Source organism: Hemicordylus capensis, chromosome 3 (genome assembly GCF_027244095.1).
Source record: "Hemicordylus capensis ecotype Gifberg chromosome 3, rHemCap1.1.pri, whole genome shotgun sequence".
NCBI lineage: Eukaryota > Metazoa > Chordata > Lepidosauria > Squamata > Cordylidae > Hemicordylus > Hemicordylus capensis.
This window is the reverse complement of record NC_069659.1, coordinates 7,697,931-7,721,215: the sequence shown is the minus strand read 5'-3', so window position 1 is coordinate 7,721,215 and position 23,285 is coordinate 7,697,931. Positions and strand designations below refer to the sequence as shown.

Here is a 23,285-nt window from a genome sequence, read left to right as displayed (position 1 = left end):
TTTTAAATTCAACTCCCAGAATTTCCAGCCACAGTAGTCTAACCCCTGCTAACTTGACAAAGAGGCACCTTTGAATATGGTGATTCTCTTTATTTAGCAGGGGGAGAGTAACTGGCCCTCTCCACCCCCAGTACAGTACCTCCAGTGACTGTTGCTGGTGTATAACTTATGTTTCTTTTTAGATTGTGAGCCCTTCGGGGACAAGGATCCATCTTATTTATGTATTATTTCTCTTTGTAAACTGCCCTGAGCCATTTTTGGAAGGGCGGTATAGAAATTGAATAAATAATAAATAATAAAATAATAACAACAGTCAGGGAAGATGGGAGTTGTAGGCTGACATCTGTAGGGGTCTACAGTTGTGGAGCATTGCTTGGCCCTGACTGGCAGCAACTCTGCAAGGTTACAGGCAGAAGTGTTTCTCAGTCCTATTTAAGGAGGCTGCCAGGGACCAAACCCAGGACCTTCAGCATGCAAAGCAGGTGCTCAAGCTGTGAACCATGGATGCTCCACGTGTGGGCTTGGTTTTTTTAAAATTAAAAAAATTATATATTTAACTAACACATTTACCCACTACCAAAGTCTAGAGGCAGTTTACAATAACAAACCAAACCAAAAATCTAACACATGTAAAACATATAAAATTTGAAGTTAAATCAATCAATAAAATTCAACTAAAAAGCTTGGCAGAAGAGATGTGTCTTCAGTTGTTTCCTACAAGCCTTCAGGGATGGAGCAGCTCTAATCTCAGCAGGAAGTGCGTTCCACCGCCCTGGGGTAACTACAGAGAAGGTTCGCCTCTGAGTCGCCACCAGTCTGAAGTGGCTGAGTCTGAGGTGGCACCCTGAACGAACCTCCCCTGATGACCTTAATAGGTGGCAGAAGAAGGCGTTCTCTGAAATACCCTGGGCGCAAGTTGTCAAGGGCTTTATAGGTCAAACAAGCACTATGGATTTTGCCCAGAAACTCATTGACAGCCTGTGTAGTTCTTTCAAAACATGAGTGATATGGTTTTTTCAGGACAACCCGGAAACCAACCTGGCAGCAGCATTCTGCACAAATTACAGTTTGTAATTCCTTGTAATGAAATATCAGGGAGAGAGTTGCATCCAGAAGTACTCCCAATCTGCAACCCTATTTCTTCTGAGGGAGTGTAACCCCATCCAGAACTGGTAGATCTATCCCGTCTCCTGAGCTGTAGCTCCCTACAACGACCACTTCCATCTTGTTTGGATTCAGCCTCAGTTTGTTATCCCTCATCCAGTCCATTACTGCATCCAGGCAGGTAATTAGGGAAGTTATGCCATTCCCTGATTAAGGTGACACGGAGAAATAGATTTCAGTATCACCAAGGTACCGAGAGCACCCTGCACCTAATGGTTTCATGTAGATGTTAAAAAGCATTGGAAACAAAATGGAGCCCTAAGGAACACCATATAAAAGCTCTTGCTATGTAGAACCACAGTCTAGGGATGTGCGAAACGATTTGTACCCAAATCGACTTGTGCCCAAAATTGGCCGTTTGCGGCGATTTGTAGACAGAACGAATTGCCCGATGGGCAAGTCTGAATGTTTTGGAGCTGAAACGAATCAACCCTGTTTCGGCTCCGAAAGTTTTGTTGATTTGGACCTCCATATTGTGATTTCTGGAAAGTCCTTCTCCTTCCTTCTGCACTCTGAGTTTGACATCGGTTTGAATTTCCCACCTTTCTGCCTCCCATTGTTCTGATCTGCAGACAGGGTGCCCATATTTGGCTCCACAAGAGGCAGATTAACCCCCTTTGGCCAGTGGGAGGTGGATTAAGGGGCAAGGTTGGGGGGAATTTTCAGAGGGGTTTGCAGGAGGGTTCTAAAGGGCCAGCAGGAGCCATTTTCCTCCTTTCTGCTGCTTCGTGGAAGAGAGCAGAGAGAGCTCATTGCCTTGCTTGCTGCAGTGCTGAGCCTTGCTGCTGCCCCCGTCATCGTCCACCATGGCCTCCATTTGCTCAGCATTGCTGCTAATTTGCTAGTCCTATTATAGTTCATCAGCATTGCTGCCATTGCTCTGCCTCAAATTGGGAGAAAAGAGATTTTTGGGTTGTTGTTTTTTTGACTTTCAAAAAACTTCTTCCTGCTGCTGACTCTGAGAATCAGCATCACTGCTGCCTGCCTGTGCAAGCACCCAGCCAGCCACACCAGCCCCAGAGCGCTGGCCACCTATGGCCAGCCAGCCGCTGCCACCGCTGATTTTCAAAGGTTTTTTGAGGCTATAGTACTGACAGATAAACTTGAAACCCCTTTACTAACTGCTGGTCCGGGAAACTGCGCACAAAGAATGTAGTGGACCTTGAAACTCCACACAAAGAATCTAGCAGTCCTTGACTCCAAAAATCCAAAAAGGTTGAGAAACACAGATTTACACTAGGTATGAGTTTGCACATATGCAATAAGGCTTCTATGGTGTAATATAGGATGTCCACTCTGGCTGAACCTCTTTCCACACTCCAAGCATTCATATGGTTTCTCCCCAGTGTGGCTTCTCTGGTGTTATGTAAGATATCCATGCTGGCTGAAGCTCTTTCTACACACCAGACATTTGTGTGGTTTCCCCCCAGTGTGGCTTCTATGGTGTAACATAAGATTTCCACTCTGGCTGAACTTCTTTCCACGCTCCAAGCATTCATATGTTTTCTCCCCAGTGTAGGTTCTATGGTGTAATGTAAGATATCCACACTGGCTGAAGCTCTTTCCACACACAGAGCATTTATATGTTTCCGCCCCAGTGCAATTTCTCGGTTTCAGAGTAAGAGCTCCACCCCTGCTGAAGCCATTCCCACACTCCAAGTTCTCACATAGTTTCTTCTCTGTGTGCATTTCCCAGTGAGGTTCAAAGCTTGGCTCAAGACTCAGGCCTTTCCTACGAGGAGGGCACTGGATTTTCTCTCTTTCTTGATTCATTACGTGTTGGATTTCATGCTGAGAAGCAGGTGATCCCCTCCTGCTCTTCCCTTCTGCTCCAGGTTTTAGTCTCTTCTGGTTTTTCTTTTTCTGTCTCTCACCTCCTAACAATCCTCTGCTGGGTTTCCCCCCATTTTTCATCTTCCAATTGTCACATGCTGCATGGAAGAGAGAAAACTGGTCAGAGCCTAGAATAGGAAAGGATATCTTCTTAGAAGAAATGGTGGAAATGCAAAGAAGAGGTTGGCAATTCCACACCCCTATATTTGATGGCTATGTGATTATAGCCATTTCTGGAGGTAGAAGACCTTAAAACATTTATGGTAACATGCTGGTAAGCTCTAGGCTTGACTTCTGTAATGCACTCTACATGGCGCTGCCTTTGTACACACTCCAGAAACAGCAATTGGAAGTGAATGCGGCAGCCAGAATGGTATCTGGAACAACCCAAAGGGGCCCTATAAGACCAATTTTGAAAGAACTGCACTAGCTCCCAATATGTTTCAGTGTAAAAGTACAAAATGCTGGTTATTGCCACCCATCTCCTTCCATCAAGAGCAAGTGGGTGTCCCAATAAATTTATCAAAGCGGTTAGGAGGATTCATAGACTAATTATGCAATGTGTGAAAAAGTACTTTGTTTTGATGAATGATCTCTGGTTAGGGGTGTACATGAACCAAAAACATCATTTGGTTTGAATAAAAAGCTATTCAACCCGAATCACATAGCTCTGTACTAGCCAGTTCAGTCGAACTGACAGACTGGCCTGTTTCATTGAACCCGTTTGGTTGCCAATATAATTGTAAAGGGGAATCTGGTGAGGATTCTCCATTATAAGGACAAGGGGAGGGGGCCCTCCAAAAGCGAAGTGGCGGCCGGGCGAGAGACGAAAAAAGCAGCTTACCCAGGTGGCATGGCTGCTGGCTCCACCACTCACCCCCACTGGCCCTCCTGGCGCAGCCCCAACCATGCTCCCCTTCCTTTACTGGGCAAATGGTTCGGAGGCAGCTCACTTCTGGACTGCATGCATGTGCCGAGCCGAGAACTGAGCTGCCAACTTCGTAAAGCGGGGGTGGGGGGGACATGCTTGGGACCATGCTGGAGGGGGTGAGTGGTGGCGCTCGCGACTGCACCGCCTGGGTGAGCAGCTTTCCCCCTCTCTCACCCCGCCTGCCCGGCTGCCCCTTACCGTTCCAAACCAGTTCTCCCAAACCAGACCCACACTATACACTTTATATAAGGGCATTATGATATTAGCACTTTGATCTTTAATCCCCTTCCTAATGATTCCAAGTGTGGAATTGCCTTTTTCACAGCTGCCACTCACTGAATGGACACTTTCTATGAGCTCTACACCACAATACCGAGATCTCTCTCCTGGCCAGTCACTGACAGCTCAGACCCCATCAGTGTATATGTAATTTATTTTTTTTACGGGGGTACACTAGGATTAGAGACACCCAAGTTCAATTGAAGCTCAGGAGATGACTTTGGGCTAGTCACCTTCTCTTGTCCTAACCTCCCCCGCCCACACACACACAAGGAACCCACACTGACCCCACATGAATTCCTTCAACAAGGCTACAGAATCAGTCATAAAATCACTGCATGCAATCCTGTTGCATACAAGTACAGTAGAGAGAAATCGTGGATTCCCTTCCTTAGCAAGAAGAGCGACATGCAATGATACCCAAAAAGAACAAATACACAATTCACACAGATTTATAGAATGTTCGAATTGAAGGGACACCTTGGAGGTCTTCTAGTCCTGCCCCCTGCCTTGGGCGACAGCGTTCCTGAAGGATGCTTGTTTTTATTTGTAAACTTGCAGGAAAGGGAAGCCCACTACGGTGCTTTTCTGTGCAGCCTGGCTGTGACTAACTGAACTGTAGTCTACCAGACTACTTCAGATTCATTATCCGTGAGATCACGTGCATTCGAGAAAGAGAGAGATAACAAGCGTCCCACACAGACTATAATTTAAAGGGCTTTATTGGAAGTAGGATTACATTCAGGCAATTAAGCATGCAGGCATATAAGCAAAATACTTATTCATTGTAATGTAGAGTTCTCAACAGCATTAAATCATTCCTCCTCAATGGAAATAGTTAACAGCTAAAAGCAATTTCTGCTCTGAGTACAGTGGAGATACATTCCTTTCTAGTCCAGACTGGTGGCCAAAACTCAGTCTTATCTCTTCTTCTACGTAGAAACAAACCAAAACAATTCCCACAGCCCAGCTCAACTCCAACAGAAAAAGGCATATCTCTTCTACTTTTGCAAGCAGTTTAAGCAGTTTTTAAAATCACCCTTTCCCGTCTCTAATGCAACTCAATGAAGCTAGCAATGTCAGTTATCTCCAGTTCTCTAGCTAAGTCACATTAGGCAGTTTCAGTTTTCAAGCAGAAAAACGTAGGATCGCGAGTGGCAAGTGTGAGGTTGGGGGAGAGCAGATGCCCAGTCTATCTTTGAGTGAGCTGAAAGGCTGCTTATGTATTAATAGATGAGCCAAGAGCAAAGGGAGGGAAGGGCGGAGGGAGAGAGATGAAACGGGGGAAGGGAAGCGACGACAGGCCAAGACACGGATGCAGCTAGCAGGCAGAGGGAAGAGGAATTATTCTACAGGTGGAGGGGGTGGGGGAGAGACAGGATCAGAAAGGTACGTTAGTGCTGGAAAATCTGGACTGAAGGCCAATCCCAAGTAGATAAACAGAGTTACCTGTCCGCGCCATCTATATCTTCAGGAGGCTGTGTGGAATGTGCCTGGAGGCTGTCCAGGCAGCTTAGGTGAAAGGCCCAGGAGTGGCCTATTAATTATAATTATAATTATAATAATTATTATTATTTTGATTTCTATACCACCCTTCCAAAAATGGCTCAGGGCAGTTTACACACAGAAATAACAAATAAATAAGATGGATCCCTGTCCCCAAAGGGCTCACAATCTAAAAAGAAACATCAGATAGACACCAGCAACAGACTCTGGAGGTACTGTGCTGGGGGCGAATAGGGCCAGTTACTCTCCCCCTTCTAAATAAAGAGAATCACCATGTTAAAGGGTACCTCTTTGCCAAGTTAGCAGGGATCCCATCATTGACAAGGTGGGTCCCAGGCCTGGCATGTTTACAATTCCAGATGGCAACAATCCTGTTTACGCCTAGCTTGACCAGTCTGTGGTCAGTTCTCAAAACCTGATTAACACCTTCAGTTCCAAGAAATGTTACTGGAATATGGCATGCAAAGATATGTTATTAGGAAATAGCATATAAGAAATGTTATCAGGAGATATCTTATAAAAGCAATTCAGCAGTTACTGTGTGAAAGTATGTACTCCAATTGCATACATGTACTGATGGCTTCTGCCCCGACTTCGCCTCCTGCTCCTTCAGGCCCCAGGTCAGGCGAGCGGAGGATGCCTAACAGCCCGACCCAGAAGGGGAGGATACTGCAGCTGCCTCCGAGAGAGAGAGAGGCCCGCAGAGGGAGGCGCGGGAGGCCGGCGGCGGCTCGGAACCCAAGAAGCAGCAAGGCCTGTGGAGCTTCAGGAGAGAGAGGAAGGCCCGCTCCTGTGCATGGCATGTGTAACAAGCTTTGGCATTGGACGCAGCAGCGGGGGGGGGGGGGAGGAAACGGAAGAAGTGAAGGGGCGGAGTCCAGAGTCCAGAATTGTTGGGGGAAGAGTCCGCAGGAACGGCCTGAGCTGCAGAAGAAGCCGGCCGCGGAGGGAGAGGGAGAGCCTCCATTCCCTGCAGCCGGTCCCCTGGATCTGGAGAGCGGGGCAAGAGGTCGGAAGCGCTGCCGGACACGTTGCACGTCCTCTTGGACCCGCAGCAGCACACTGACCCTGCGCCCAGCCCGGGAGGCTCCTCCTCACTGCCGGCGGAGCCCTTTGGATCAAGAGGAAGGTAAAAGGAGAGAAGCTGCATGCTGCGGGAGGGGAGGAGATAGGAGGTCTGGTCTGGTCTCCCCTTCGCTCTTCTCCCTTCAGCTGCTCCTGCAGTGAAAATGTCCCAGAACTGCAGTGAGTGTCAGCCAGCAGCATCAACTCTGGGGGGCGGGGGGGGGGGCGGTGGAGGTGGGGGAGAAAGAGGCGTGGGGGGGGGGCGGCTGCCAGAAAGAGCGAGCTCTTCCCTCCAAGCCCAGGTTCTCCCGTTGCTCTCAGCAAGCAAGCCGCGAGTCTTGAGCTGCGGGAAGGGGAAGGTTTCTCCTTGCAAATACGACTTTGAAGTAATCCTTCTTTCCTTTCTCCTCCTCTCTGCAAGGAGGCCAAGGGGCCAGTTCAGACGATTCTTTTAAACGCGCCTTTAATATGTCAGGCTTTTTACACGTGGGTAGAGTGTATTCTTCCAACAACATATCTGGAAGCCTATTGCCCATCCCTCCCCTCTCTCTATGGTTCCCAGGCTTCCTTGGTTGCATTTCCTGCTCCAACCATAGACACAAGCACGTACAATGGTAGAGTCATGCACAGTGATCAACGGTTGTAATGCTTTTCAGAGGCCTGCTTACCTGCCTCCTAGCTTGAAGCCTACAAATTAAATGGGCATGTTTGGCGATCTCAGGGTGCACCCCAGCTGTATATATTAGACCAGGTGCTTGCAGTTTGCAAGCATTCCTCTAACTCCCAAATTCTTACCTCGCTCTCTGTGATTCTAGAATTCCCACCTCTATGAGGTATCCTGCCCCATGTTTTTCAATGGAAGAGTTCTGCATGTTTCCTAGGAAAGTAATGCATTTTGGTTTGGTTTGGTATAGGATTTCTTTTTTGGTAGTCTAGGTGAGGACCGCAACCTACCTCCAAAAACTACATTGATGTTTCTGTCTTTTGTGCATTGCTCTGGGAGTGTGTATGTCAGTGAGTGAGTGAAGCCAAAGCAACGACAGACAGACCAAAAAAAACTGGGGGGGAACCCTTTTTACAGGCAAGGGTCCTCACAGATTCCAACCCCAGATTTCTCCTGGAGAATGAAAAGAGACAGTTTTGCAGCTGAAAGTGGGGTGCTAGATAAGGCAAATAGGAGACAAGGGACCAGGGGACCCCTATGGGATGGGCCTTCTCTGTTGCTGCCCCGAGGCTCCGGAATGCGCTCCCTGGTGAAAGAAGAGCTTCCCCACCTCTGAACACTTTTAGAAAGTCAGTCAAGGCACATCTGCTCATCCAGGCTTTAGGAATATAAGAACAGCCCTGCTGGATCAGGCCCAAAGCCCATCTAGTCCAGCATCTTGTTTCACACAGTGGCCCACCAGATGCCGCTGGAAGCCTACAGGCAGGATTTGAAAGGGCCATGTCCTCTCTCCTGCTATTACTCCCCTGCAACTGGTACTCAGAGGCAGCCTACCTTTGAGGCTGGAGGTGGCCTATAGCCCTCCAACTCGTAGCTAATGATAGACCTCTCCTCCATGAAGTTATCCAGACCCCTCTTAAAGCCACCCAGGTTGTTGGCTGTCACCCCATCTTGTGGCTGAGAATTCCACAAGTTGATTATGCATTGTGTGAAAAAGTACTTCCACAAAGTACTATGTGTCTTTAAGGTTTTTCTCCATAGAGAAGAATGGAAGTTTCAGCAGTGCTGGAATGGCCTAGACTGAGTGGTGGTGTAGTGCACAACGGGTTCCAACCACCCCCGTGGGTTGCTAACTGGGGGTGTGCAATTCGGATTTTCTGTGTTTCGATTTGTAACCTAATTGAAACAGCCCCGATCCAATTTGGATCCGAATCTAACCCATCCGAATCACCTCAGATTTGATTCAGATCCTAATCGTGGCTAGGGATGTGCATAAAACCGGTTCTCCCGGTTCGGTTCGGGTCCGAACCGGGTCCGGACCGGACCGGGGTGGTTCGGTTTTGGTTTTGCCAGACCACCCCCCCCCCGGTCCGGTTCGGTTTCGAACCGGTTCGGATCCGAACCGAACCGGTTCGGATCACAAAAAGTGGCTGGTTTTGAAGGGGACATTGTGTTCTACCTGCCACCCAAATTTCAAGTCGATTGGACCTTCCTCTGATTTTTTACAAATTTTTTTCAAAAAATAAATTTTTGCCCATAACTCACAATGTGGAGCCCTTAGGGGCAAAAAAGCTGGGGTGGGTGGTAGCCACCCATGGGTGTCCTCCACCCCAAAAATCCCAAGGCAATTGGTGGCTCCTAGTATTATTGGTGAATTTCTGAAGAAAATTTTTTTTCCCATTGGCTAGAATGGGGGTTCGGGGCTGCCCCAGACCCACCTCTGTGGGGTGGCAGCACCCCCAAAGTGGGTCCGGGGCCATGGCAAAAATGCCCTCAGTCCCTCCCAGCAATCCCCGTAGAGATAGGAGTGATGGTTCTGTTGTTTTTCTGAGGTATTCTGAGTGTAGATTCTATGATAGCTTATGAGATTTCCAATGAGACACCATGAATCCACTCTCATTTGCTATCACAGAATCCACACTCACTCAGAACACCTCAGAAAAACAACAGAACCATCACTCCTATCTCTACGGGGATTGCTGGGAGGGACTGAGGGCATTTTTGCCATGGCCCCGGACCCACTTTGGCGGTGCTGCCACCCCACAGAGGCGGGTCTGGGGCAGCCCCGAACCCCCATTCTAGCCAATGGAAAAAAAAATTTTCTTCAGAAATTCACCAATAATACTAGGAGCAACCCAACAATTGCCACCCCATCTTTTTGGCCCCTCTCTCTGGGCGCCCTAACACGTAACACCTAGTCAGTCCATCTTAATGCCTACCTACTACCACCACTCCTATCCAAGCAAGTAAGAGGAGGACACTCAGAGAGACAACACCCACTCTCTGATCTAACAAAAAGGCCACTGCTGTGCTGCCTGCCAGCACAGCAGCAGCAGCGGAGCAGCACACTAAGCACAAGAGCAGCACACACAGAGAAGAAGCAGGAGGCGGAGCAGCAGAGCAGCAGACCTGCCGCTCTGCATGATGGGTGACGTGATGCCCAAAGGAACCACCGCCTCACTCAGTGCCTGCCACTGACTAGGCCCGACAGACAGAAGCCAGCCAACCTGCTCTGCTCTGCTCTGATGCTCCCCATGGATGATGCACACACACCCTACATCTGCATCCCAATGACCAGACCAGACCAGACCAAGTGCGCAGAGTCAGCACAGGCCAGCAGCCACCAGCCCAGCAACAACAACAGCTACTACTGCTACCACCACAACCAGTGTTGCCGCTACAATAACATTCCCAGTCCAGTCACGCGCGCCACAGCCTGAGCCTAGCACACAGCCAACAGCTGCTGCCAGCCAGTGCCTGGCAAGCCCAGCCAACATGAGGAGGAGAGAGCTAACAAGTAGACGGCGCACGCACATCACCAACCCATCACGACGGCGCAACTGCAAGGGGAGAGGGCACAATTACAGGCAGGAGGAGGAGGAGGAGGAGGAGGAGGAGGCGGGCGAGGCAATCTTAGCACAGATTTGAAAGTTTAAAATCCACCAGGACATCTTCTAGAATCTAGACTTCTGTTTTTTCTACCACCAGCTGTAGTGTCTAGTTAGTCAGTGTGCTGTGCAGCTGAGCTGAGCTGAGCTGAGCTGCATGTGAGGAAGGGTGATTGTAGCTAGTTCTTTAGTTTCAGCAGACTGAGCATTGAGCATGGGCAGTGGCCTTGGGAAGCAACACAATTACACGACACTCACCTGCTGCTGCTGGTTCTAGAAGTTGCCTCTTCTCGTCTTCACCTCTTCGTGTGTGTGTGTGTGCAGTGAGTGCATGCCTTTTGCCTTGCTGGAAAGAAATGCTTCTCTGGTCCACCACCACATATCTGCTCAAGGACACAGAGGCCCAAGGCAGAGGTGGTGGCACCAGTGTGAGTGCATGTGTGCTGGTGGTGTTTGCCACCACAGGTGTTTTGTGTGTGTATGTGTGCGCTGCTAGCTAGGAGGGGGGAGGGAGGCAGGGAGGGAGGCTGGGAGGCAGGGGGGAGGAAAGGGGAGGGGGAGAGGGATGTAGAGGGGATTGAAGGGGGGAGGGTCCGGCTCAGAGTTGGTCAGCCACATATTTGTGCACACACGTGCTCACGTGTGTGCTTCGGTGGGAGAGACCAGACTCTCATCATCTGCCAGACCGGGGTTGGGGGCAGGTGAGGCGGTGGTGGGCTGGAAGGGAGGGAGGATGGAAGGTGGTGAAGAGGAAGGGGAGAGGATGAGAGGGGAAGGATGGAGGGAGGCATGGGGGGGAGGAAAAAAAACATGTAGACAGACACACACCACACTACACACAGAAAGCATCCACACACAGAGACAGTGCTAGGCATCCATTCACACAGACAGACAGACAGACAGACACACAACAGGAAGAGACAGACTGAGCCTGCACCACACACACACACACAGACCCAATTCCCCCCCTGCACAGTTATCAATCAATATGTTGTGTTGGCAGCCAGTTCATTGCTATTCTGATGGTTTTGGGTTTTTTGCCATCAGCCAACATCAACAGTGACCACAATCAAGATGAACATAAGATGATAATAATTCATTCGTTTCATTTCAAAAAATCACCCAATCATCTTCTCCATGTAAACCAAGCCCCCCACACATGATTTCTGGTGACATTTTCAATAAAATCAATTCATTTGGCATTCATCATTTTGTTCTCCCTTTGTCACCTTTTTTTCTTTCTTTTGCATAATTTTGAGGCTTGATTTTGACATGGGGTTTTTAAAGAAAAAATTATTTACATGTTTATTTACATACAGTATTTACATATCTACACTGCATTTTTGAACGTATACCCGCCGCTGCCGCTAAGTCTAGTACTCCGTGGGCTGTGCTACTTTGGGGGGGTGTGCCGTGCCCACGCCAGGTCCCCAAATGCTGACAGGTGGATAGATAAAGGGCCTGTGCTGGTCAGCATTGGGTTTCTTTTTAGGTGGGCGTGGGCATTGTAAACATCTGGCCAGTCGCAGCACTACAACTACTACTACAACTGCATCTCTGTGTGGGCACACTACACGCTGCGACTGGCTGGCACGGCTCAGCATCTGTCACGTCAGCTCAGCTAGAGGTGGAAGGGGGAAGGGTAGGGATAAGCACAGAGTTCGAGCCAGGCAGGTGACCAACCATGGGGCAACCCACGGTAATCACTCGCCCGTCTCAAACTGCAGCTTGGGGTAGCCCAACAGGGGGAGGTTCACCTTAAGGAAGACCAGCTGCTCCACCAGACCAGGGTCCAAGCGGGAGCGAGAGGGTGTCACCACGTCCCCGGCACGTGAAAACACCCGCTCGCTCTGGACACTGGTTGGGGGGCAGGAGAGGAGGCGCACAGCCACCACCGCCAGGTCCGGCCAGACTTGGCGGCGGCTCGCCCAGAACTGTGCGCAGTCCACGCCGTCTCCCTCCACAGGCTCCTCCAAGTACTGCGCAACGCATTGCTCAGCACTGGAGGGGGGCCTGGCAGGTCGAGCCTCCCGCATACCAGGCATGGCGCCATAGCAGAACCGCTGAAACCACTGGGCGGATCTCGAGTCGGTAGCAAATGGCTGCTGCGATGGCGCCGCCTGGGATGCCGCGCTGCTGGACTGGGAAGAGGGAGGGGAAGGGGAAGCTGACGCCGGCTGGCCGCCCATGCTGCTGCTGGGTGCGGGTTGGGCCGCGAGGGCTGCCCCCGCACCACTACCAACACCCTGGTCTCTGCGGGCCCTAGCGGCCTCCTCCTCCCTAACCTTCTCGACCAGGATGCCCTTCCACCTGGGCAAGTCGTCGGCACTCACGGCATTGCCCTTGAGGGCTGGGTGACAGAGACAAGCGAGGACATACTCCTCCCTGTCTCCCAGCACATCAACGAGCCGCTTGTCAACCCCAGACCTCAGCCTCCCAGCCAGAGCACGACCCTCTGGCGTGGTCAGAGAGATATGGAGTCCACCCATCAGCTTCTCGAGACCAACAGCTGTGGGCAGCGCCTGGCTCAAGGGAGTGGTGTCGCCACACAAGCCCTTCGTGGCAAGCTAGAAGGGCTCGAGTGCCGACACCGCCTCGGACATCTGCTTCCACTCTGCGTTCGAGAAGTCGCAGACATCCAAGGACTCGTCCCTCGCCAGGGCGACAAGGGCTCTCTCCTGCTCCAACAGGCGCTGGAACAGGAGGAAGGTGGAGTTCCACCGCGTCTCCACATCCGTAGGGATGAGATGGCGAGGAAGGCCAAGGTCATCCTGCTTCTGGCGAAGCAGTCTCCTGGACTTCTCGCTGCGGTGGAAGTGGGCGGCCAGCTTGCGGGACTTATCCACAAGCGTAGCCGTGGCAGCAACAGCACCTGCGATGGGGCGGGCCCCCTTCTCCTGGGATGCCCTCAGCTCCTTAAGGCCAAGGGCGTCCCTGACGGTCAGATGGAGCGTGTGTGCCATACACCGTATGTTCACACAGTCCATGACTGTCTCGACAGCGGCGGTAACGTTGGCTCCATTGTCGGTGACAATGAAGCCGCGGGAGAGGTGTGGACACCCGCCAATCCACTCCTCTATCTGGCGGTCGAGTACGGCCGCCACCTCCTCCGCGGTGTGCCTCGTGTCCATCGTTTCCACGTGCAGGACGGCCCACCTGTGCCGTAGTGCATCGGGAGCCGCGCCGGACCCGGAAGCATCGCCCGCGGAGGTCCCCTCACTCTCCGGTCCCCACCAGTGGGCAGTGAGGGCCAGGAAAGAAGCGTGCATCCCACTGACACTGGTCCAGAGGTCAGTCGTGAAATGCACGCTTGTCCCGGCCGGAGCTGCACGCAGCTCGGCCGACACGAGCTCCCTGCACCGGCGGTACAGGGAGGGGACCACGTTCCGGCTGAACGTCGTCCTTGAGGGGATGACGTATTCGGGAGCCAGGTATTGGAGAATACGGCGGAAGCCGTTGTTCTCGACCACCTGAAACGGCTGGTCATCGGTGGAAATCATCTCCCCTATGAGGCGGGTGAGGTGATGATGGTCCACGCGAACAATACGCTGGCTGCCCGAGGACTGCGTCCACCGCTGGACGGGCAGTGTAGCCTGCCTGCTGGCTGGCACACTGCCGCTGCCCGCCCTAGTGGCAGATGCACAAGGCGCACTAGCGCTGCCAGCCTGTCCCCTGAGACCTGGGTGGTGACGCTCTAGGTGTCTCCACATAGGCGTCGTACCCAGGTGCGCAGGGTCCCTTCCACGGCTGACAAGCATCCTGGAGTGGACACAGCGGGCGTGGAATGGGGCATCTTGAGGGACCTCAAAATGCACCCATGCACCACTGCCCTTGGCCTCCTGCGCCCTGGGCGCCGTCCTAGGCCGTTTCTCGCAGGGTGGCTGCAGTCCTAGGGGGGGGGCGGCCGCCGCTGCCTGCCCACTGCTGCCACCCAACCCGCCCCTTCCGCCCTCCACAGCGGAGGAAGGGCCCGGCTCAACTGGCATCGGAGAGGCAGGCCTCTCCTCCACCACCTCGCCAGACCGCTCCCCACCAGAGTGTCGGGCTTCACGAGGGGGGGCCCCACTGAGCGGCGAAAGGATAGGGGGAAGGGGCCCCAGAGGGAGGGAGAACCTGGCTGCATCGCTGCCAGCCGCACGGTCCTCACCGCCCTCTACCTGCTCTTCCAACTCCACAGTCTCCTCCACCTCAACAACTGGCGGTAGCTCAGCAGCACCTGGTGCCGCCGGCGAGGAGGGACCCGCCACAGCCCTAACAGTGCCTCTGCCTCTGCCGCGATTGGCGGCAGCAGGCGTGGGGAACTGAATCCTGCGCACCAAAGATGGGGCCGGAGCAAAGAATTCTCCAATGGGGAGAACTGGGGTGTCCTCAGGCTCCCCGCGTCCTCTCCCTCCCCGTGCCGCAGGCGCACCCCGCACCTGGCCTCTCCCACCTCTGCCTGCCAGCCTTGAGCGAGCCCTGCCCGCCACACGGCGCTCAGACATGCTGCTAGGTCAGAAGGAGGGAGACTTTAGGAGGAAGGCCAGACAGGGTCAAAAAAATAATTTGGAGGGGCTGAGGGGCCAAAAAAAAGGCAGCTGATTTGGAGGCGGCGGGGGGGAAGTTTGTTTTCAAAAAAGGAAGCCAATTGGGGGGAAAGGAAGACTTTTTGATATGGGGGGGGAAGCCAATCGAAGTGAGGGGGAGGGTGTCCTTTTTGAATTTGGGAGTCAACCACCAAGCCAATTGGGGAGATGGGTCTGGGAGGGTTTTTTTTTAGAAAAATAGGGGGTTAAAGGGTGGAACCCCGGTGTGGGAGGGTGGCACGGGCAGTTGGGTGGAGTAGTTGTGGTGTGGGTGGCAAGTTTTTAGCTTTTTTGGGGGGGGGAAGTGGATGGGGGGAGGGCACAGCACCTACCGGGGGTGGGGGAGGGATGCAGTCAACGCTTGGGAACCTGCAGATCAAAGGAGGAAACCCTTATTTAGTGAACTGGAACACAAAGTGTGGGTTCTGGGGGGTGGTTCTCAAGTAATGCTCCTGTGGGGGGAGCATCAAACTCAATGCAGCCTATTTAGTGACTCTAAATTGCACACAACCAAAACCAGAACCCAGTCACACCAACACAGAGGTTGAACCCACCCACTCTGTGACTCTGCCTGCCCAATGCCATGGCAAGCAAGCAGCAGCAAACACTTGATGGCAGCCTCATGGATTGAACATCATGATCATCATCATACGTGTGTATTGGCCCAGCATGTAGTGGCAGCATCAGAGCCCAGCCAGGACCCCACTCAGACTGCCCCAGAGGCAAGGAAGCACTCTGGCATGGCATGGGCCCAGCATGTAGTGGCAGCATCAGAGCCCAGCCAGGACCCCACTCAGACTGCCCCAGAGGCAAGGAAGCACTCTGGCATGGCATGGGCCCAGCATGTAGTGGCAGCATCGCATCAGAACCCTGGACCCCACTCAGACTGCCCCAGAGGCAAGGAAGCACTCTGGAAGGCACCTGTTCAAAAACCACCTGCAAGACGCATGCAATGCAACGCAACACACAGCAGCAATTTCTTTACTGGGCATGGGCATGAAGACACAAGTTTTACAACAGTACATCTCCTCTCCAAGGTTCCCTCCCTCCTCCCCACACCCAAATGCATTTCAGAATAGGGGTGTCCCTATTTAAAACCGCCAGCTAGGGAGAGAAAGGGGCAACAAAAGGTGCACAATCGCACACGCACTAACCCCTCTTCTTCCGGTCCTTCTCCTGCCACTCACTGCTGGTCACGGATTCGCCGCCGCCAGCCAGCCACCCTGGGCTGAGACACAGCAGGGCGGCCGCACGAGGCACACAGGCAACCGGGGTAGTTCAACAACGATGGAGGGGCAGAAGTGAGGAGACAACACTATTTGTGTCGCTCAACTCACCCCCAAGCAGAGACAAAATCAACCAAAAACTATAAAAAGAAAAAAAAAACCGATGGCAGCCGCCAGGTGGGTAGGCTACTGTGTGCGGCTGCAGCTGTGGGAGAGGAGGTGGAAAGTGAAGGGGAGCAGAGAGAGAAAAGACTAAGAGAGAGAGAAAAGAGAGGGGGGGCAGGGACAAAGAGAAAGAGAGGAGAGAGAGAGAAAAGAAAGAGAGAGAGAGGAGAAAGAGAGATGATAGAGAGAAAGAGGAGAGAGGAGAAGCGCAGCGCAGCAGGGAGGGGGGATTCAGGTGTGGGGGGAGGACACAGCAGTAGCAGCGGTCCAAAGAGGTGGGGGGAGCAGAGAGGGTGTGTGTGGTTGGGGGCTAGTGTGTGGCAGGGGGCCTGGGGTAAGTGGAGAGAGTCGGGGGCAAGGAGGAAAAGAGGTGGGGTGGGGGGAGCAGAGAGGGTGTGTGTGGTTGGGGGCTAGTGTGTGGCAGGGGGCCTGGGGTAAGTGGAGAGAGTCGGGGGCAAGGAGAAAAAGAGGTGGGGTGGGGGGAGCAGAGAGGGTGTGTGTGGTTGGGGCTAGTGTGTGGCAGGGGGCCTGGGGTAAGTGGAGAGAGTCGGGGGCAAGGAGGAAAAGAGGTGGGGTGGGGGGAGCAGAGAGGCTGTGTGTGGTTGGGGGCTAGTGTGTGGCAGGGGGCCTGGGGTAAGTGGAGAGAGTCGGGGGCAAGGAGAAAAAGAGGTGGGGTGGGGGGAGCAGAGAGGCTGTGTGTGGTTGGGGGCTAGTGTGTGGCAGGGGGCCTGGGGTAAGTGGAGAGAGTCGGGGGCAAGGAGAAAAAGAGGTGGGGTGGGGGGAGCAGAGAGGGTGTGTGTGGTTGGGGCTAGTGTGTGGCAGGGGGCCTGGGGTAAGTGGAGAGAGTCGGGGGCAAGGAGGAAAAGAGGTGGGGTGGGGGGAGCAGAGAGGCTGTGTGTGGTTGGGGGCTAGTGTGTGGCAGGGGGCCTGGGGTAAGTGGAGAGAGTCGGGGGCAAGGAGAAAAAGAGGTGGGGTGGGGGGAGCAGAGAGGGTGTGTGTGGTTGGGGCTAGTGTGTGGCAGGGGGCCTGGGGTAAGTGGAGAGAGTCAGGGGCAAGGAGGAAAAGAGGTGGGGTGGGGGGAGCAGAGAGGGTGTGTGTGGTTGGGGGCTAGTGTGTGGCAGGGGGCCTGGGGTGAGTGGAGAGAGTCAGGGGCAAGGAGAAAAAGAGGTGGGGTGGGGGGATCAGAGAGGGTGTGTGTGGTTGGGGGCTAGTGTGTGGCAGAGGGGTGTTGGGGGGAAGGGGAGGGGGCAACAACAAACAGCAAAGGAGAAACTGGAACAACTCGGGCAGCAGCAGCGATTAGGCTGGATGGGGTGGTTGGGGGAGGAGCTGGGCCTGGGCTAGGGTAGGGTCTGGGAGGAGGGAGGGTGGGGGGGGCAGGCAGGGGGGGGAGGAGGAGGAGGAGGGTAGCAAAATATATAAAGCAATATATATCAAGAGAACACAAGCCAGAAGTTTAAAAAAAAAATTAAAAGAAAGACTATAACCAGCAGAAAAAACTTGGGGGTGGGGGTGTGGGGAGGGGGAACCAAACACAGACTCTGAGGGGGGCCACTAAGTGAACAGAGACAATGAAACCACAATTGCTGCAAATTAATAATAGCAAATGAATAAGTGGAACCAAGCAAAGAAAACTGGACTCGGTTTGGCAGCAGCAAACTTGGGAGAAGGCTGGATGGGGTGGGGTTGGGGTGGGGTGTGGTTGGACTTGGAGGGGCAAGTTTGGAGCAGGGAACCAAAACTGATTATATGGGACAACAAGAAACAACAACAGAATCCTCTGGGGGTGGGGGGGAGGGATTCAGGGAACCAACTCGCAGGGCAGCAGCAGTCAGCAGAAACAAACAAAATGGTACAATTTAAGCAAAACCAGCAAGCAATATATAACTGAAACCAATGGAATGCAATGTGAAAATCAAAAAGTTGGACAACAACAAGGCAGGACAAAGAGCAATAATTAATGGAAGAAGATTTAAAGCAATGAGGATGCAGTGGGTGGGAGTGGGGGAGGGGGAGGGTAGGCCCAAAGGATGAGAAGGGAAGGGGGGGGGGAGAAAAGCAGACAGACAAGGAACAGGGAAAATTGGGGGAAATTAAGAAGAAAGTAAAGTGAAGTAACACACAGTATACAGACAAGAGACAGACAGAGAGAGGAGACACACAGAGAGTCACAAAGGGCAGGTGGACAAAGGATTAGACAGAGCACACACAGAGAGACACAGGACACAGTCAGGACTCACAGAGACACCAGAGCAGCCAGCAAAGGGCAAGCAGGTCTCAGAGATGATCCCACAACTGCAGCCAAGAGAAGTTTCCAGAGAAGAGGCTTGGGTTTATATAGGTTTGAAATTCCCTCCTTTGGGAGCCCCCACCTTTGCACTCCCCCCACGGCCAACAGGGTGCCAGCTCTCAACAGTGCAACAGCCAAGCAGCCTACCAGACCAAAGGACTCATTCTGGCCAATCAAGGATCAATAGCGCAGCCAATACAATGCCTGGAAATAGCATCACAAAATGGATGCAAGGAGGAGCAAAAGTTTCGGGAAGGAGACACAAAATGGAGGACACACTTTAAAGAGACACTGAGTGAGACTCAATTTCATTCCCGAACCGGCTCGAATTCGGTCCGGCTCGGTCCCCGGGAGGGCCCGATTCGGTCCGGGATCGAGCCGCCGGATCCGGACCGGTTCGGACGAACCGGTCCGGATCCGAACCGCACCGCACATCCCTAATCGTGGCTGATTCGATTTGAATCGATTTGGGTTTCAGATCTTTCCTATTAATTTCCCCAGATCCCCAGCTTTCATTTTTTAAAAAAAAACTAAGCTCTAGCCCATATAGAAGTGGAGTTATGGAGCAAAATGTGTGGTCACTATTTTTCAAATGTTCATACTCTGTTGTATAATAACTTTCACTCAATGAATCCTTATGAGGATTCATTACATACCTTCATTTCTTCTATTCATTTTGACTGTCTTTTCGACAGCGCCAGCTGTCAACTGCCATGTGCCAACTAAACCCTACTCCCACCCACAAGACAGTGGGGTACTACTCAGTTTAAGTTAAGTGCCTAATGGCTAGAGGCTGCCACCCAAATTGCAGAGGGATTGGGCAAAGGGCTGATTTTCGGTGAATAGTTAACGTTTACGCATCTTTAAGGTTTTTCCTTATAAGATATAATGGAGGTTTCAGTAGCCCCATAAGTGCACTTGGGGGGCGCTGGGATGGCCCAGAGCGAGTGGTGGCGTAGTGCACATAGGGTGCCAGCCACTCCCATGGGTTGCTAACCCATGGGGTACAGGGTTCTGTTGTTTCTGAGGTGTTCTGAGTGTAGATTCTATGGAAGCAAATGAGATTGGATTCATGGTTTGTATTGAAAATCTCATGGTAGCAAATGAGAGTAGATTCTATGGTTTGTACTCTATGGTATTGGATTCTATGGTAAATTCTATGGTAGCAAATGAGAGTGGATTCGTGGTTTGTATTGAAAATCTCACCCTATGTGGTGGTTTGGAACAGTAAGGGGCAGGCAGGCAGGGGTGGTGAGAGGGGGGAAGCTGCTCACCCAGGGTGCGGTTGCCGGTGCCACCATGTGCCCCCTCCAGCACAGCCCCAAGCGTGGTCCCCCCTGCTTTGCCAAGTCGCCAGCTCAGCAGCGGCAGCTCAGTCCTTGGTTCCACACATGCACGGAGTCCAGAACCAAGATGCCTCCGAGCCCTTCGCCCAGTAAAGGAAGGGGAGAATGGTTGGGGCTGCACCAGGAGGGCCAGTAGTGGTGAGTGGTGGAGCCGGCAGCCATGCCACCCGGATAAGCTGCTTTTCCCCTCTCCCGCCTGGCCACCACTTAGCTTTGGAAGGGCCCTCTCCCCTCGTACTTATAATGGAGAATCCTCACCACATTCCCTTTTACAAGTATATTGGCATCCAAACCTGTTCGATGAAATGGACCAGCCCATCAGTTCGACTGAACTGGCTAGTTCAGAGCTATGGATCAGGTTGAATAGCTTTTTATTCAAACCGAATGGTGTTTGGGGTTCATGTACACCTCTAACCAGAGATCATTCATCAAAACGAAGTACTTTTCCACACATCGCATAATTAGTCTACTAAATCCTCCTAACCCCTTTTATAAATTTATTGGGAGACCCACTCACCACACCCACTTGCTCTTGATAGAAGGAGATGGGTGGCAATAACCAGCATTTTGTACTTTTACACAGAAACATATTGGGAGCTAGTGCAGTTCTTTCCAAATTGGTCTTATAGGGCCCCTTTGGTTTGTTCCACAGACCATTCTGGCTGCCGCATTCACTTCCAATTGCTGTTTCTGGACTGTGTACCAAGGCAGCCCTATATAGAGTGCATTCCAGCAGTCAAGCCTAGAGCTGATTACCATGTTACTATCAATGATTTAAGGTCATCTACCTCCAGAAATGGCTGTAATCACATAGCCATCAAATATAGGAAGGAAATCTGCCAGCATTCCACCACTTTGCATTTCCACCATTACTTCTAAGAAGATATCCTCTTCTGTTATAGGCTCTAACCGGTTTTCTCTCTACACTGCAGCACTGTGACAACTGGAAGATGAAAAATGGGGGAAAGCCAGGTGAGGATTGTTAGGAGGTGACCGATGGAAAAAGAGAAACCAGAAGAGACTAAAACCTGGAGCAGAAGGGAAGAGCAGGAGTGGATCACCTGCTTCTCAGCATGAAATCCAACACGTAATGAATGAAGAAAGAGTGAAAAGCCTGTGCCCTCCTCATAGGAAAGGCTTGAGTCTTGAGCCAAGCTTTGAACCTCAGTGGGAAATGCACACAGGGAAGAAAATGTGTGAGAGCTTGGAGTTTGGAAATGGGTTCAGCAGGGGTGGAGCTCTTACTCTGCACCATAGAACCCACAGTGGGGAGAGAGCATATGAATGCTTGGAGTGTGGAAAGAGGTTCCGCAGTAATAGAGATCTTACTGTACACCATAGAAGCCACACTGGGGAGAAACCATATGAATGCTTGCAGTGTGGAAAGAGGTTCAGCCACAGTGGAGCTCTTACACTACACCATAGAAGCCACACTGGGGAGAAACCATATGAATGCTTGGAGTGTGGAAAGAGGTTCAGCCGGAGTGGACATCTTACATTACACCATAAAAGCCACACTGGGGAGAAACCATATGAATGCTTGCAGTGTGGAAAGAGATTCAGCAGTAATAGAGATCTTACTGTACACCATAGAAGCCACACTGGGGAGAAACCATATGAATGCTTGCAGTGTGGAAAGAGGTTCAGCCACAGTGGAGCTCTTACACTACACCATAGAAGCCACACTGGGGAGAAACCATATGAATGCTTGCAGTGTGGAAAGAGGTGCAGCAGTAATAGAGATCTTACTGTACACCATAGAAGCCACACTGGGGATAAACCATATGAATGCTTGGAGTGTGGAAAGCGATTCAGCAGTCATAAACAACTTACTGTACACCATAGAACCCACACTGGGGAGAAACCATACGAATGCTTGGAGTGTGGAAAGAAGTTCAGCCAGAGTGCACATCTTACAGTACACCATAGAAGCCACACTGGGGAGAAACCATATGAATGCTTGGAGTGTGGAAGGAGGTTCAGCAGTAATAGAGATCTTACTGTACACCGTAGAAGCCACACTGGGGAGAAACCATATGAATGCTTGGAGTGTGGGAAGAAATTCAGCAGGGGTGGAGGTCTTACATTACACCATAGAAGCCACACTGGGGAGAAACCATATGAATGCCTGGCGTGTGGAAAGAGGTTCTGCAGTAATAGAGATCTTACTGTACACCATAGAAGCCACACTGGGGAGAAACCATATGAATGCTTGGAGTGTGGAAAGAGATTCAGCCAGAGTGGACATCTTACATTACACTATAAAAGCCACACTGGGGAGAAACCATATGAATGCTTGGAGTGTGGAAAGAGGTTCAGCCAGAGTGGAAAACTTACTGTACACCATAGAAGCCACACTGGGGAGAAACCATATGAATGCTTGCAGTGTGGAAAGAGGTTCAGCCAGAGTGGACATCTTACATTACACCATAGAAGCCACACTGGGGAGAAACCATATGAATGCTTGGAGTGTGGAAAGAGGTTCAGCCGGAGTGGACATCTTACATTACACCATCGAAGCCACACTGGGGAGAAACCACATGAATGCTTGGAGTGTGGGAAGAGCTTCAACACTAGTAGACAACTAACTGTACACTATAGAACCCACACTGGGGAGAAACCATATGAATGCTTGGAGTGTGGAAAGAAGTTCAGCCAGAGTGCACATCTTACAGTACACCATAGAAGCCACACTGGGGAGAAACCATATGAATTCTTGGAGTGTGGGAAGAAATTCAGCAATAATAGAGATCTTACTGTACACCATAGAGGCCACACTTGTTAGAAACCATATGAATGCTTGGAGTGTGTGAAGAGGTTCAGCAGAAGTGGACAACTTACTGTACACCATATAACTCACACTGGAGAGAAACCACACAGATGTATGGAGTGTGGAAAGAGCTTCAGCAGTAATGGACATCTTACTGTACACCATAGAATCCACACTGGTGAGAAACCACATGAATGTTTGGCGTTTGGAAAGAGATTCAGCCAAAGTGGAAGTCTTAAACGACATCTTACAACCCACACTGAGGATAAGCCATAGTCGGGACTATGCAGACTAATAAATAGTATAAATCACACACATGAAACTTCAGACAAGCCTGGGAATGTTCCTCATTTGTGTGAAATATAAAATATAATGTGATTTCTTCTTTTGATTATTTGTTTTTCCCTTGTTGCTTTTGAAGTGTTTTGGGAAGCAGTGTTGGCAGATATGTATTTTACCTCCAGTGACTGTTGCTGGTGTCTGTCTTATGTTTCTTTTAGACTGTGAGCCCTTTGGGGACAGGGATCCATCTTATTTATTTGTTATTTCTCTGTGTAAACCACCCTGAGCCATAAATAAATATAAATACTATG

General features: G+C 51.4%; 2 protein-coding genes across 2 annotated transcripts; one reads left to right on the top strand and one right to left on the bottom strand.

Moving 5' to 3' along the window:
* Positions 1–327: 327 nt before the first annotated feature.
* Positions 328–6,581, bottom strand: LOC128349841 (zinc finger protein 570-like). The gene is made up of 2 exons (XM_053306910.1): positions 6,282–6,581; positions 328–3,095 (listed from the first exon to the last, which is right to left on the bottom strand). Exons 1-2 carry the CDS (start codon positions 6,514–6,516, stop codon positions 2,527–2,529), a joined length of 804 nt encoding a protein of 267 aa, XP_053162885.1. The 5' UTR covers positions 6,517–6,581; the 3' UTR covers positions 328–2,526.
* On the top strand, positions 6,381–23,285 carry LOC128349838 (zinc finger protein 420-like). The gene is made up of 2 exons (XM_053306906.1): positions 6,381–6,842; positions 20,855–23,285. The coding sequence occupies exon 2, from the start codon at positions 21,013–21,015 to the stop codon at positions 22,705–22,707; it is 1,695 nt and encodes a 564-aa protein (XP_053162881.1). The 5' UTR covers positions 6,381–6,842; positions 20,855–21,012; the 3' UTR covers positions 22,708–23,285.

Excerpts from the sequence above, each read along its gene's own strand:
- LOC128349841 (XM_053306910.1), bottom strand. The coding sequence starts at position 6,516 with ATGCCATGCACAGGAGCGGGCCTTCCTCTCTCTCCTGAAGCTCCACAG. Across the intron at positions 3,096-6,281 it reads GGCAGAAGCCATCAGTACAT|CATGTGACAATTGGAAGATG; the intron begins GTATGCAATTGG and ends TCTTCCATGCAG.
- LOC128349838 (XM_053306906.1), top strand. The coding sequence starts at position 21,013 with ATGAATGAAGAAAGAGTGAAAAGCCTGTGCCCTCCTCATAGGAAAGGC.